General features: G+C 44.1%; 1 protein-coding gene across 2 annotated transcripts in view; it reads right to left on the reverse strand.

The window, feature by feature from the left end:
- The window catches only part of SAMD12 (sterile alpha motif domain containing 12), a 350,465-nt gene extending 345,020 nt beyond the window's left edge, over positions 1 to 5,445 (reverse strand). Inside the window, exon 1 of one of the 2 annotated variants that reach the window (XM_080646980.1) lies at positions 5,300 to 5,420. In XM_080646980.1, coding sequence (XP_080503106.1) covers positions 5,300 to 5,312 — 13 coding nt within the window. In that variant the 5' untranslated portion in view covers positions 5,313 to 5,420. Of the gene's footprint in view, positions 1 to 5,299 lie in introns of both variants that reach the window. The other variant, XM_080646981.1, reaches the window with a different exon arrangement.
- Between the last annotated feature and the right edge of the window lie 6,979 nt (positions 5,446 to 12,424).

Raw genomic sequence — 12,424 nt, forward strand, 5'->3', positions numbered from 1 at the left:
CATCATTTCCAACTGCTCCTCTTTGCTACAAGTGTCTCTCTCGTCTGCTCTTATCCCCAGCTGCTGTCATTACATATCTTAACAATATTTGATAATGGGCAGTTTTTTCACTCTTTTACAGGAGAAAAACTGTAGAACCTGAGCACTGAATGACTCATCAAGAGACTATTTGATAAGTCAATTTGTTCACTTAAGATGGAAAATTCCAATTCCCTAACACAGATGATCATTTGGAGCACATAGACTTTTGATTGCAATCTTTGCATAGTAGTGGGGGGGGGGGGTGGAGGATGCTGAATATTAGAAATCATCTTTCTGCCAGTAAGGGGGCTATCCTATTAGATCTGCAATAGAAACACTATGTACAGGTTCATCTGCTCCACTTTACTTGAAGCTCTGTGGATGAAGCAAGGAGATAAATTGGGGACAGGGGCCTGGAAAACCCTTCTCTTGCTTAGGAGCATTTATACTTAATTCATGGAACAACCAGTGTGGCCCTCTAAGGGCCAGGCACCAATCTTGGAGTAATGAGATGAATACAACACAGTCCCTAATGAATCCACTCTTTTTCTCTCCCTGTAATACTTCTGTTATTCAACAATGCCTCAATGGACACACCGTCTATCCATGGAGAGTGAATCGCCTTGTGCCTTCTGCATGTACCTTCTTTCTAGTGGTCCTAGTTCTCCAGCTATTTGGGGTAATTTAATACAATACAATGGTTTTTTTTTAAGAGACAGTGGATGCCAGGATAATCCCAATCTGAATGCAGACCATCACATGTTCTATGGCTGGAAAGCACAACTGTAAGGTGCCCAGATGCCCAAAGGTGCAACAAGGCATTGATGGGCCAGGGCAGGGAACAGAGAAGTAGGCTGTTGTCATTAAATTCAAAGAAGAAAACACAAATCCGGGTATCCATCAAACAATAAACAAAGGGCACCTCTTTTTCCTCTTAAACTCAAGGTTCAACAAAATGAATGAGCTCCCTACTTGCTATTAACACTTTTACAATTCAGGCTTACTTTAAAAAACAGGTTACACACTCCAAGAACCTTCTAATTTGTTAGTAATTAGAAAGACTGGCGTGAATAAGTGAGAATTTAGGATTAAAAGACATGTGCCAAATAGGTTTGTTGTTGTTTTTTTTAAATGAAGAATGGGAAGGAGTTAGATAACATTTGTTGAGAATTTATGTTCCAGGCACCCTTGTAGAAGCCTTTTCCTCACAACTTTTCTGGAAAGTACATAGTAATGTACTCATTATTTTTTCCAGATGCAAAAATTAAAGTTCCGGTGTTAATTAACACACATTATATTTCCGATTCCAGTTCCTCCGGCAAAATTTCTTATTCTCGGAGTCAGTGTTTCTCAATGAGCTTGTGGACACTGGTCACTAGTTGGTCTTGGGCTGGGAACTTTGTATGTGATGACCCTGCCCTGAGGGAGTGTTAATGTCCCTGGCTCATGAACATAAAATACCAATAGCAAACCCCAGCAGCAGTTCCTCCATATCCCACACACCCCTGAGGAGGGCAATGCCTCCTCAGATGAGAACCACTAGTCTAAGAGATTTTTTTGCGTATCAAGACACAAGACCAAAGAGAGGGGCGCCTCCTTTAAAAGTGCCCCCTACCTTCAAATCTATGGAATCCAAAGCAAGTCCCATGCTCTATGGCAGTGGTTCTCAACCTTTCTAATGCCGCGACCCTTTAATACAGTTCCTCATGTTGTGGTGACCCCCAACCATAAAATTATTTTTGTTGCTACTTCATAACTGTAATTTTGCTACTGTTATGAATCGTAATGTAAATAACTGTGTTTTCCGATGGCCTTAGGCTCTACAGCAGTGGTTCTGAACCTGTGGGTCACGAACCTGTGGGTTGAGAACCGCTAGCAGGGTCGCCTAAGACCATCGGAAAACACAGATATTTACATTACAATTCATAACAGTAGCAAAATTACAGTTATGAAGTAGCAACAAAAATAGTTTTATGGTTGGGGGTCACCACAACATGAGGAACTGTATTAAAGGGTCGCGGCATTAGAAAGGTTGAGAACCACTGCTCTATGGAGTCATTTACAAAAGCTCTGAGCATTTAATTCCCATGCATTCCAAGAGCATTTATTGAGTACCTATTATGGGTCAGGTACTGTGCTGGGAATATAAAGTCAAAGAGAGCATGGTTTCAACCCCCAAGGGGTTACAGTCTCATAGTCTAGTGAGAGAGAGATTAAGAATGGTAAGAGGATATGGTAAGAGATTAAGTATGGTAGGGATGCTTACTGCAGAAGGCACCTCCCATTGATAGGACAGAGAGCTGGAAGGCAGACAAAAAGAGGGCTGAGACAGGTTCCCAGAGGAACCTCGAAAGACCACATGAAAGTAGCCAGGAAAGGCCAAGTCTGGGCAGAGAAAACTGCCTTTGCAAAACCAGAGAGAGGAATCATATTTGTAGCCAAAGTTTAAACTACTTCATTCTTCAAGTGGAGACCTCATTGTGATTCAAACTCAGGATCTCCTGTTTACTAGACAGGCAGGTTAACCAAATAAGTCACTAGATTTATCTTCCTTATAAGTCATCCGCAGTCCATGCGTATTTCCTTCCAAAGCCCTTGCTTTTGTGGGTATAATAACCCATCAGACAAGAAATACAACTACTTCTGTATTTCTTCCAGTGAGCAGGAAATTGCTTTCAAGTACATTGTGGACTGGCAATCAGTTGGAGTGTCCCTCATTGGGGATACACAAAAGTGGGGAACAGAAGAGGTAATAATGTTACCTGAGGAGTGAGGTAGGTAGAGGTGTGTCCATAGGTCAATATACCCTTGACCCCAAGCTCAGGGTGAACTTTACCTTGTTGGGATTTTTTTTGTCAGTTTGTTTAATCTGAAGTCATGCCTCACTTATCATCGACTCTAACATGCAAAAAGCCAGATCCTGCCTGGCCAGCATGACTCAGTGGCTAAGTGTCGACCTATGAACCAGGAAGGTCATGGTTCAATTCCTGATCAGGGCACATGCCCAGGTTGGGGGCTCAATCCCCAGTGGGGGTCATGCAGGAGGCAGCTGATCAATAATTATCTCTCATCATTGATGTTTCTATATCTCTCTCTCTCTCCCTTCCTCTCTGAAATCAATAAAAATATATATATATTTAAAAATATAAAAATATATAAAAATTATATCTATATCTATATATCTATATATCTATATATCTATATATCTATATATCTATATATCTATATATCTATATATCTATATATATATATATATATATATATATTAAATCCAGATCCTCACCCTATTACTACATTTGCACAGAAAACTTAGAAAAGACTTTGGCTATTCGTTTGTTCTTTTCAAAGGCATATATGTTATATATAATTAAAAAAAACAAATATAGAAATAAATATATTAGACTAGTGGCCCAGTGCACGAAATTCATGCACGAGGGGTGGGGTGGGGGGGTGGGTGTCCCTCAGCCCGGCCTGCACCCTCTCCAATCTGGGACCCTTGGGGGATGTCCGACTGCCAGTTTAGGCCCCATTCCTGTGGTATTGAGCCTAAACTGGCAGTCAGACATCCCTCTCGCAATCTGGGACCACTGGCTCCTAACTGCTCACCTGCCTGCCTGCCTGATCACCCCTAACCACTCTGCCTGCTGGCCTGATCACCCCCAACTACCCCCCTGCTGGCCTGCTCGCCCCTAACTGCCATCCCCTACCGGCCAGATCACCCCCACCAGCCAGCTCACCCCCCCTGCCCCCCCCCCTGCCGGCCTGCTCACCCCCACCTGCCCCTCCCTGCCAACCCACCCCTACCCCCCCAACAGCCCCTCCCACCGGCCTGATCACCCCCCAAATGCCCTCCCCTGCCAGCCTGATCACCCCTAACCTCCTCTGCCTCGGCCCCACCACCATGGCTTTGTCCGGAAGGTCTCCCAGTCTCATTAGCATATTATCCTTTTATTAATATAGATATGGATAGACAGATACCCAGAGCTGGCCAGCTGGGGATCTCTGAACCTGAGATAGCCCAAAGGCAGTAGTTTCCTGCATTAATGGGAGCTGAGCCCAGGAGCTGGGTTGTTGCTACTTCAGGTGAAGTAATTATAAAGAGCAAGAGTCAAATTAGCTTTATTTCTCTCACCTTGGGTGAAGAGCAGAGAGGGAAGCAAGCAAACCCTTATGGTTCTTCCTTGCCTCCAGTCTACAAGGAACATGCTCATTTCCCCTTGGCAGAAAGCCTGATGCAACTAGCAAGCATGCCCTCTTTTTCCTACCTCCCGCCCCAACCCCTTCCCCTCTGACCTGAGCCACACTCAAGAACCACAATTCCGTAGGTGAACTAAGCTCCCTTTAGCCCCATGATTTTTTTTTTTTTCATTTTATCAGTGTGACCTCTAATTTGACATCACAACCATGTCTGGTCCACATATTTCCCCCCCACCACCACCCACCCAGAAACTGCCCTCCACAAGAAAGCCTGTGTTCGGAGCTAAGAGAATCTGAAATGAAAACGGGATCCCTCACAAACCGCCTGTCCCTGCTTTCAACCAGGAAGTTTAAAGGAGGCAGGACTGCTGAGCCCAAACTGCAAAGCCAAAGGCTTCAGAATTATACTAGGAAAGAGGCAGGTGGTCTTTGGGGTAAATTCACCCAAATCCAATAGGTTGGTTCTCCTTTTTACCCCTGGCTGATTCCATTTCGTTTCTGTAAACTTTGAAATCCCGGGAGGGTTGTATAAACAGAGACAGGTGTAGGGGCACCTCCACTCCCTTGGTACATCTGCTGCCGCCCCGGCCCAATGCATAGGACGAGGGGCCCTCGATTTCTCAACCCAATCGCAGCGCATGCTTCTTGATGACGCACCTTGCCAGGGTCTTCTCCAAGGTGTGGGGGGCAAGCGAGCATCCCCTGCCCAGTGGCCACCCCGCTGATCACCCAGCTAGCCGGCCCCAGAGGGAGGGGACAGCGAAAGGGGCACCACGGGGCTAAGACCTCCTGCCTGTCTCTCAGGCTTTCCCCCCATTTCCAGCAGCACATCGTTTCACATTAGGGACACTTCGTCTCCAACCGTAAAGTCCTGCGCACCTACGTGTCTTTCCAAAGCAACTGAATAAAGCGCCTACTAGCCTTCCGTGGCTCGGGTGAGCGCCAAGAGGTGTAGGAGGAAAGGGCCGGGTCGCCACCACCCTCGTTCCTCTCCTCCCCACGTTCCCCAAGATTCACCGGGGATGTGTGTATTGGGGTGCGCGGGTTAAGACGGGGCTTAAAATGCCCAAGCGTCCCTTACCTTCCACAGCCATTCTCTCAGAGCTTCCCTAACGCATGCATAATTTTCTTGGCCGAGGTACTCCTCCTTCCCCGCGCAACCCCCCTCCTTGCGCTTTCGCCTAAATATTCTGCACTCATCTGCTCCAGGACCAACCTGCCGCGGTCACGCAAAGACAGGCTGCTGCTCCCAGCTCCGCGCAAGGCCGCTTGGGAAGTGTAGTTCCCTCCCTTCGCTCCGACCTGCTAAAACACTCCGAATCCTTGGCGGGGCGCGCCCTCCCCTCCACAATCGGACTGCAGCTAAGGTTTCAGCTGATCCACTCGAAGAAATTCCTCCTGGGGCGTCTGGTAAGCGGACAAGCGGACCCCCTGGAGGTGGTAGGGACTACATTTCCCAAGATGCCCTGAGCTGGATTTCGTTCCGCACTTAGAGACCTGATTGAGAGCTTCCCTGCATTTAGAAGGGAGTAAGCACCTGGCCGGGCTAGAGTGGGAGGCGGAAGGAGGCAGGGTTTGTGGTGTGATCTCCTGAGCTTGTTTTCTGGCCTCCTAGGCCACCCACTTAATGAGGACAGCAGAGCCACCAGCGGACTGTGGTTCATCGCCTGGGTTACAGAGCCATTGCACAGGGTGCTGTTGAAACTTGTTCCTCTGCGCCCTGGGATTTGTGGGGTTTGGCTGAATCCTGGCAAGTGTGGTTCAGGTGGCTAACACTTAGCTAAGGGGTGGCAGATGGCCTAAAATTCCTAAACAGGCGTCATTCCTAAGGAGCAATACCTAGGAACCAGGATTCCACCTGAGGATGTCAGCGAGGGAAACCTGTCTGGCTTCCAAGGTAGGAAGCTTTCCAGTTTCCTGGCCTGGGACCTGTTGGGGGTCTGTGACGGGGCCTAATAATCAAGAGCGCCTCGGAGTTAGTGTGCTTTCAACTTCTGAACCTGTGCCCCAGTTACAGGTGCTGGGAGTACCCTGAACACACAGGAAAGAGAGAGTCACTGGGAGGGCAGTAGCATTCCAGAGTGGAAGTTCGCAATTCTTTTCCCCCTGCGTGTGGAAATACAGATGCGCTATGGCTTGGTAGAGAGGGAGGGAATGACCTTGGGAAGAAAACGGACCCAGGACTGCAGTGAGCCTTTGAAAGGCCTTGAGTTTGGAACTGTACATGGTACCACTTCACTTCCACCCAGTCCCCAGCATTTCTGTCCCCTCTCCTACTGAAAGAGAAAGAAAGAAAGAAAGAAAGAAAGAAAGAAAGAAAGAAAGAAAGAAAGAAAGAAAGAAAGAAAGAAAGAAAGAAAGAAAGAAAGAAAGAAAGAAAGAAAGAAAGAGAGAGAGAGAGAGAGAGAGAGAGAGAAAGAGAGAAAGAGAGAAAGAGAGAAAGAGAGAAAGAGAGAAAGAAAGAGAGAAAGAGAGAGAGGAAGGGAGGAAGGGAAGGAAGGAAGGAAGGAAGGAAGGAAGGAAGGAAAGAGAAGCAAGAAAGAAAGAAGTAAATAATAAGGAAGTACAAAGATCTGATTCTTTCCATTATCATGACAAATTTTCTTTTTCTGTCTTGGAGATATATATATATATATATATATATATATTTTTTTTTTACCGCTAAGTACCTATGTGTTTAGCCCTCTTATTGGTAACATAGCTGTGTCTGGGTCTTTTAAAAAGACCTGTGTGTATCCATTAAAGGCCCTTAATGACACTTTAACTCAGTCCGGATCGCTGTGTGCACATCAAACCCAACGCTTCCAACTTTGATAAACAGACCTGTTCAGTGAGACAGTATCAGTTTTCCAACCACATATGCAACCAAGCACTCCAAAAATCTAGAAGGAACTGAAATCCAGGTGCTGTCTTTCCTCTCAAGTATACAAAATGGCCAACGCATTCATTTCCTTACATTGAATGAATAGAAAAGAAAGTCATGGAAGGAGAGGCAAGATCAGTAGTTCTCAATGTTGTGCATCAGCCCTTTACAAACACACTTTCCTAAGCCCCGCCTTAGTCTTACAGAATGAATATTTTTTTGAGGTTTGGATAGGGACACTTAAGTTTTAAAAATCCATAGGTGATGCTACTCTGTAACCAGGGCAAAAACCATTGGTTTGCTCTCAAGCTTTTAAGGATCTGGGTGATACTAAAATGTGAAAATCGCTGAAATTCATTTTTAATTTATAAACCTCATTTCATTGCTTCTCAGCCTTTAGGCTAAGGCCAGGTGTAAAAACATCATTTCACCTTAAGTTTTTAAGAGCTTTCTCAACAGATATGCAGTTTGAATTTTATTTAGTGTAAATGTAAGTAAGATGTGAAGGAAATATTTGTTTAACCATATGAAATAGCTAATATTTAACTTTTAAAAGATCTATAAACACAGCAATTTTATGTGTTTTTACCTACTGAAGGATAAACAGCAGTTAAACAGGGGTTTTCAATTCTGGATAAATATTAGAAGCACCTGGGAAGCTTTAAAAACAAACATTTCCAGTAGAATGGCCAAAAGAAAAAGACAGAAAATACCAACTCTTGGCAAGATTGCGGACCAGTAAGGACTCTTGTATGCTGTGCAAACTGATACAACCACTATGGAAAACCATTTGGCATGTTAAGCTGAATGTGGGCTTATTCGGTGACCCAGCAGTTTCAATCAAACATATATTCATACAATGTTCCAAAAGACATATACAGAAATGTTCGTGGCTACATTATTTGAATAGCTACAAACTGGAAACAACCCAAATGTTCATCAACAATAGATTGGATAAACAAATTGTGGTATAACCAAACCATCCTCTATAGCAGGGGTCAGCACACTATGGCCTAGGGGCCAAATATCGCTTACTACTTATCTTTGTATGGCTCATAAGCTAAGGATGGTGTTTATATTTTTAAATGGTTACCAAAAAAAAAAAAAAAAATCAAAAGAAGAATATTTTGTGACCCATAAAAATTATAAGAAGTACCCACATAATATTCTTAATTTTGCTTTTTGGTCTGCAAAACCTAAAATATTTCCTATCTGGCCCTTTATAGAAAAAAGGTTCTTCAAACCCTACATAAAATGAGAATGAATGAATAAAACAGCATGGTTGAAACACATGCATTAGTTACCTATTACTGGTAACAAGTTGCCCCCTAATATAATGGTTTAAAATAATACCCATTTATTATCTCAATGTCTATGAGATAGAAAGTTGGGCGCAGCTCCTCTGGGCCCTCTGCCTCAGGGTCTTTTACAGGCTACAATCAAGGCGTTGGCTGGGCTGAAGTCATCTGATGGCTCCAGGGGACAAGATCTGTTTCCAAGATCACATGGCTGTTGGCAGATTTCAGCTCCTCACAGGCTGTTTTTGGGTGGAGGGCCTCAATTCCTTGCTGGCTATTGACCAGAGCCCTCCCTCAGCACTTTGCCACAAGGGCATCTCCAACATGGAAGCCTGCTTTATCAAAGCATGCAAGCTAAGAAGGCAATAGATTCTGCTAGCAAGACAGAAGACACAACCTTTTGTAACCTAATCATGGAAATGCCACCCCCTCAATGTTGCCATCTTCTAATAGATACACGTTTTTCAGGGGGAGAGGATTAGACAAGCCATAATTAACAAAAGGTCGGATCACTAGGGGTCATTTAGAAGCTGCCTACCACAACATACAAGCAGAATGCTGAATAAAATAAGCCAGACAAAAAGAAGTACATATTGTGTGATTCCATTTATATAAAGTTCAAAATTCAGAAAAAATTATATCACTGGAAGTCAGAATAGTGGTTCCTCTTAGTGTAGTGGAGGTGATAAAAGGGGGCCTAATTAGCTACTGGAAGGAAGCCCCATCATGGCATCTGGGGGTATTCTGATTCTTGAGCTGCATGCTGTTTATCCATGTGTATAATGCTTGTGAAAATATATTGAGCTGTGGAAGTTGGTCATGTTTGTGGATATGTTACATTCCAATGAAAAGTTTAAAAAAAAGAATATGTGCTTAGATTCTATTAAATATAGTAAAATTTGCCCATTTATCATCCACACTTGGATTTTCTATGCTTTTTCTTTCCCACAGCAAAAGGACAGTTCCATTCCATTTGATTTAAAAGGTATGACTTGAGGACCTACTGTGTGCTCTGGTCTAGATGCTTGTGATATATAGTAGGCTAATTTTCTAGAAATGGTCCTCAACATTCCATACCATAACCCACTGAGCCTGTGAATGTGATGGGACATTCCTCCTATGATTGGATTATAAGGTACAGTTGACAGTAAAAATGGAAGATTATCCAGGTGGGCCTAATATAATCAAATAAAGAATTTTCTGCAGCTGATAGCAAAAGGGGAGGGCGGGAGAGGAACTCAGAGAGATTCTAGGCATGAAAAAAGACTCAACATATCAGTTTCTCCTTTTAAGATAGATGGGGCCATGTGAGTGGGGATACAGGGGACCCCTGGCAGTCAGCCAGTAAGGAAACAGGGACCCCAGTCCTATACCTATTAGGAGCTGCACCCTGCCAACAAGAGCCTGGAATCAGATTCTTCCCTAGAGATTTCAGGTAAGAGCTCAACCCGCCTGACACTTTGTGTTAGGTCTTATAAAACCGAACAGAGATGCAAGAGAGCCCACCCATCCTTCTAAGCTACAGAACCGAGCTAATAAACTGGTGTTTTAAGCTACTAATTTTGCTTATTTTTATGTGTTGTTTGGTTTGTTATGCAGCAATAGAAACAAATATAGGATATATTCTGTAAAAAGTTAATCTAAGACAATTTAATCGAAGCCCTCTCCATGGTTGAGGCGGAGAATAGGTTTTCCCAGGTCACTCTGTGGCACAACAGAGTTAAACAGGGGTTTTCAATTAGTGTCTAGTCAGGTCCAGACCAAGGCTTTTTTGGGGACAGGGAAAGGTTTTTGTTGCTCTGGGCTTGGTCTGGTGGCTTTGGTTTTAATCAAAGAAGCCTGGGAAGCTTTGCTCCTCACTGCAGGCTTGTGGGTAGGTTGAGGGAGCTCTGCTCCAGGCTGAAGAGGTAGCAGTTACCTGGGGGAAGCCATTCTCACAGTAATACAAAGGAGTGAGAGATCAAAAGGAAGCACTCAAGACTTTTAAGGCCTGGCTCAGAACTTCATTCCCTGTGTCATTTGTAAAAGCAAGTCACACATCCAATCTCAGAGTCAAGGAAGTATACTCTGCCCATGAAGAAGCCATGGCAAGGATGTGAGGGAAGGATGAAGAATTGGGCTAATTACTCAAGCTCCACAGTGACTGCGTACTACTCTCCTGTGGCTTCCATAGCAAAGCACCACAATCTGGGTGGTTGAAAACAACAGAAAGGTATTCTTTCAGGTCCCAGAGGCCAGATGTCTGAAGTGAACATGTTGGCAGGTCCACACGTCTCTGAGGACTCCAGGGAAGAATCTTCTCTTGCCTCTCCCTGGCTTCTGGTGGTTGCTGGCAATCTTGAGGGTTCCTTGGCTTGTAGCTACATCACTCTGGTCTCTACCTTCATCCTCACATGGTTTTCTTCCTCATGAGTATGTCTCTGCTTCTAAGTCTCCTCTGCTTATCAAGACACCAGTCCGTGGAATTAGGGCGCACCCTAAACTAATCCAGTATGACTTTCCCTTAATTTGATTACATCAGCAAGATCCTATTTCCAAATAAGCTCATAAGAATCTGCAGTGAAAAATTCAACAGGTGTATTTGGGGGACATAATTCAAGCACAGCAGACCGGAATCCTCTACCATCTTTTATAAGCTAGAGTAGTTGTTTTCAAAGTCTGGGTCCTGGGCCCACAGCATGAGCATCATGGAGGAACTTGTTAGAAATTCAAATTCTTGGGCCCCACCCCAGGCCTACGGACTCAGAAACTTCAGGGAGGTAGGACCCAGCCATCTGTGGTATAGCAGGTCCTCCAGGTGATTTTAATTCATGCTAAAGCTTGAGGACCACTACCATAGAGGCAGTCTAGGCAGTCCTTTTATTAAGCATCACACTTCACAGGTGTTACTTTTTTTTTTTTTAAACAAACTCCAGCCCCCTCCCCCCACCCCCCTTTGCCCCACACACACCAAAAAAGAGATTAAAACTCACTTTATATGGTGGTCTGGAACTGAACCCAACACTTACTCCAAAATATGTCTATGCCTATAGAAACTAGGCTTTGCAAAAAGGTAAATTTAGTCATCATTCTCAATAAGGCTTGAGAAGTAGGACCCAATCCCAATCGTGTGTGTGTGTGTGTGTGTGTGTGTGTGTGTGTGTGTGTAGGGTTGTTGGAATAAGTTATGGGAAGGGAATTACTCACAAGGGGCAGGTGCTAGAAGTAGAGTGAGTTTTAACCAATTCACTGAGGACTAAGAATAGAATTCTAAGGTGTCTGGGTCCCACTTGCCTCAGGGATCAGTGCAGTTGATAAAGTTGATGACTGTTCTTATGCCACAAAGTCATCACAATAAATTCTCACTTTCTGAAACATGGGAGAGGTCACCAGGCTGCCTCCCAAGTCTGTGGCATGAGCAAAACTGGGGGGAAATTCAGGAGAAAATGTAGGCAAGGTGCTTACACAGTGTTGAGGATATTTGTGGAAGTGATTATTCCCAAAGACCTAATGCTGACTCCACGGTGCTGATTTCAACCGTTTCTGGAAAAGAAAGACTCTGGTTTGCACACTTTCTCCCTTCCTCCAGCAAGGCTGTTTGTGCAGAGCTAAGAAAGAAAACATGCCACAGTTAAATATAATATTTCAGGCCTGGGACATACGAAGTTCATTCACTAATGAAGTCATATCTAATACACAACTAGATTTAGTAAAGGGGAGTCAGTGCTTAGATGGGGTTAGATTCTCAAGTAAAAGTATAGAATAAAAATCAGGAATGGGCAACTTTGTGCTTGAAAATGCCTTATGTTGCCCTTTGAAATATAGGGCATATAATTTTATGTATACAATCCTGTAGAGCAATTTTCTAGCACATTGGGATTAGAGAACATAAAGGAAAGACTTTATGCAGATGGCTACATATTCAAAACAGTGCCCTTAAAATAATCAAACTAGTGCCCAGCCAGCATGGCTCAGTGGCTGAACATCAACCTATAAACCAGGGGGTCACGGTTCAATTCCTGGTCAGGGCACATGCCTGGGTTGTGGGCTCTATCCCTAGTGTGGG

The sequence above is a fragment of the Plecotus auritus genome (assembly GCF_963455305.1).
Source record: "Plecotus auritus genome assembly, chromosome: 11".
NCBI classification, from domain to species: domain Eukaryota; kingdom Metazoa; phylum Chordata; class Mammalia; order Chiroptera; family Vespertilionidae; genus Plecotus; species Plecotus auritus.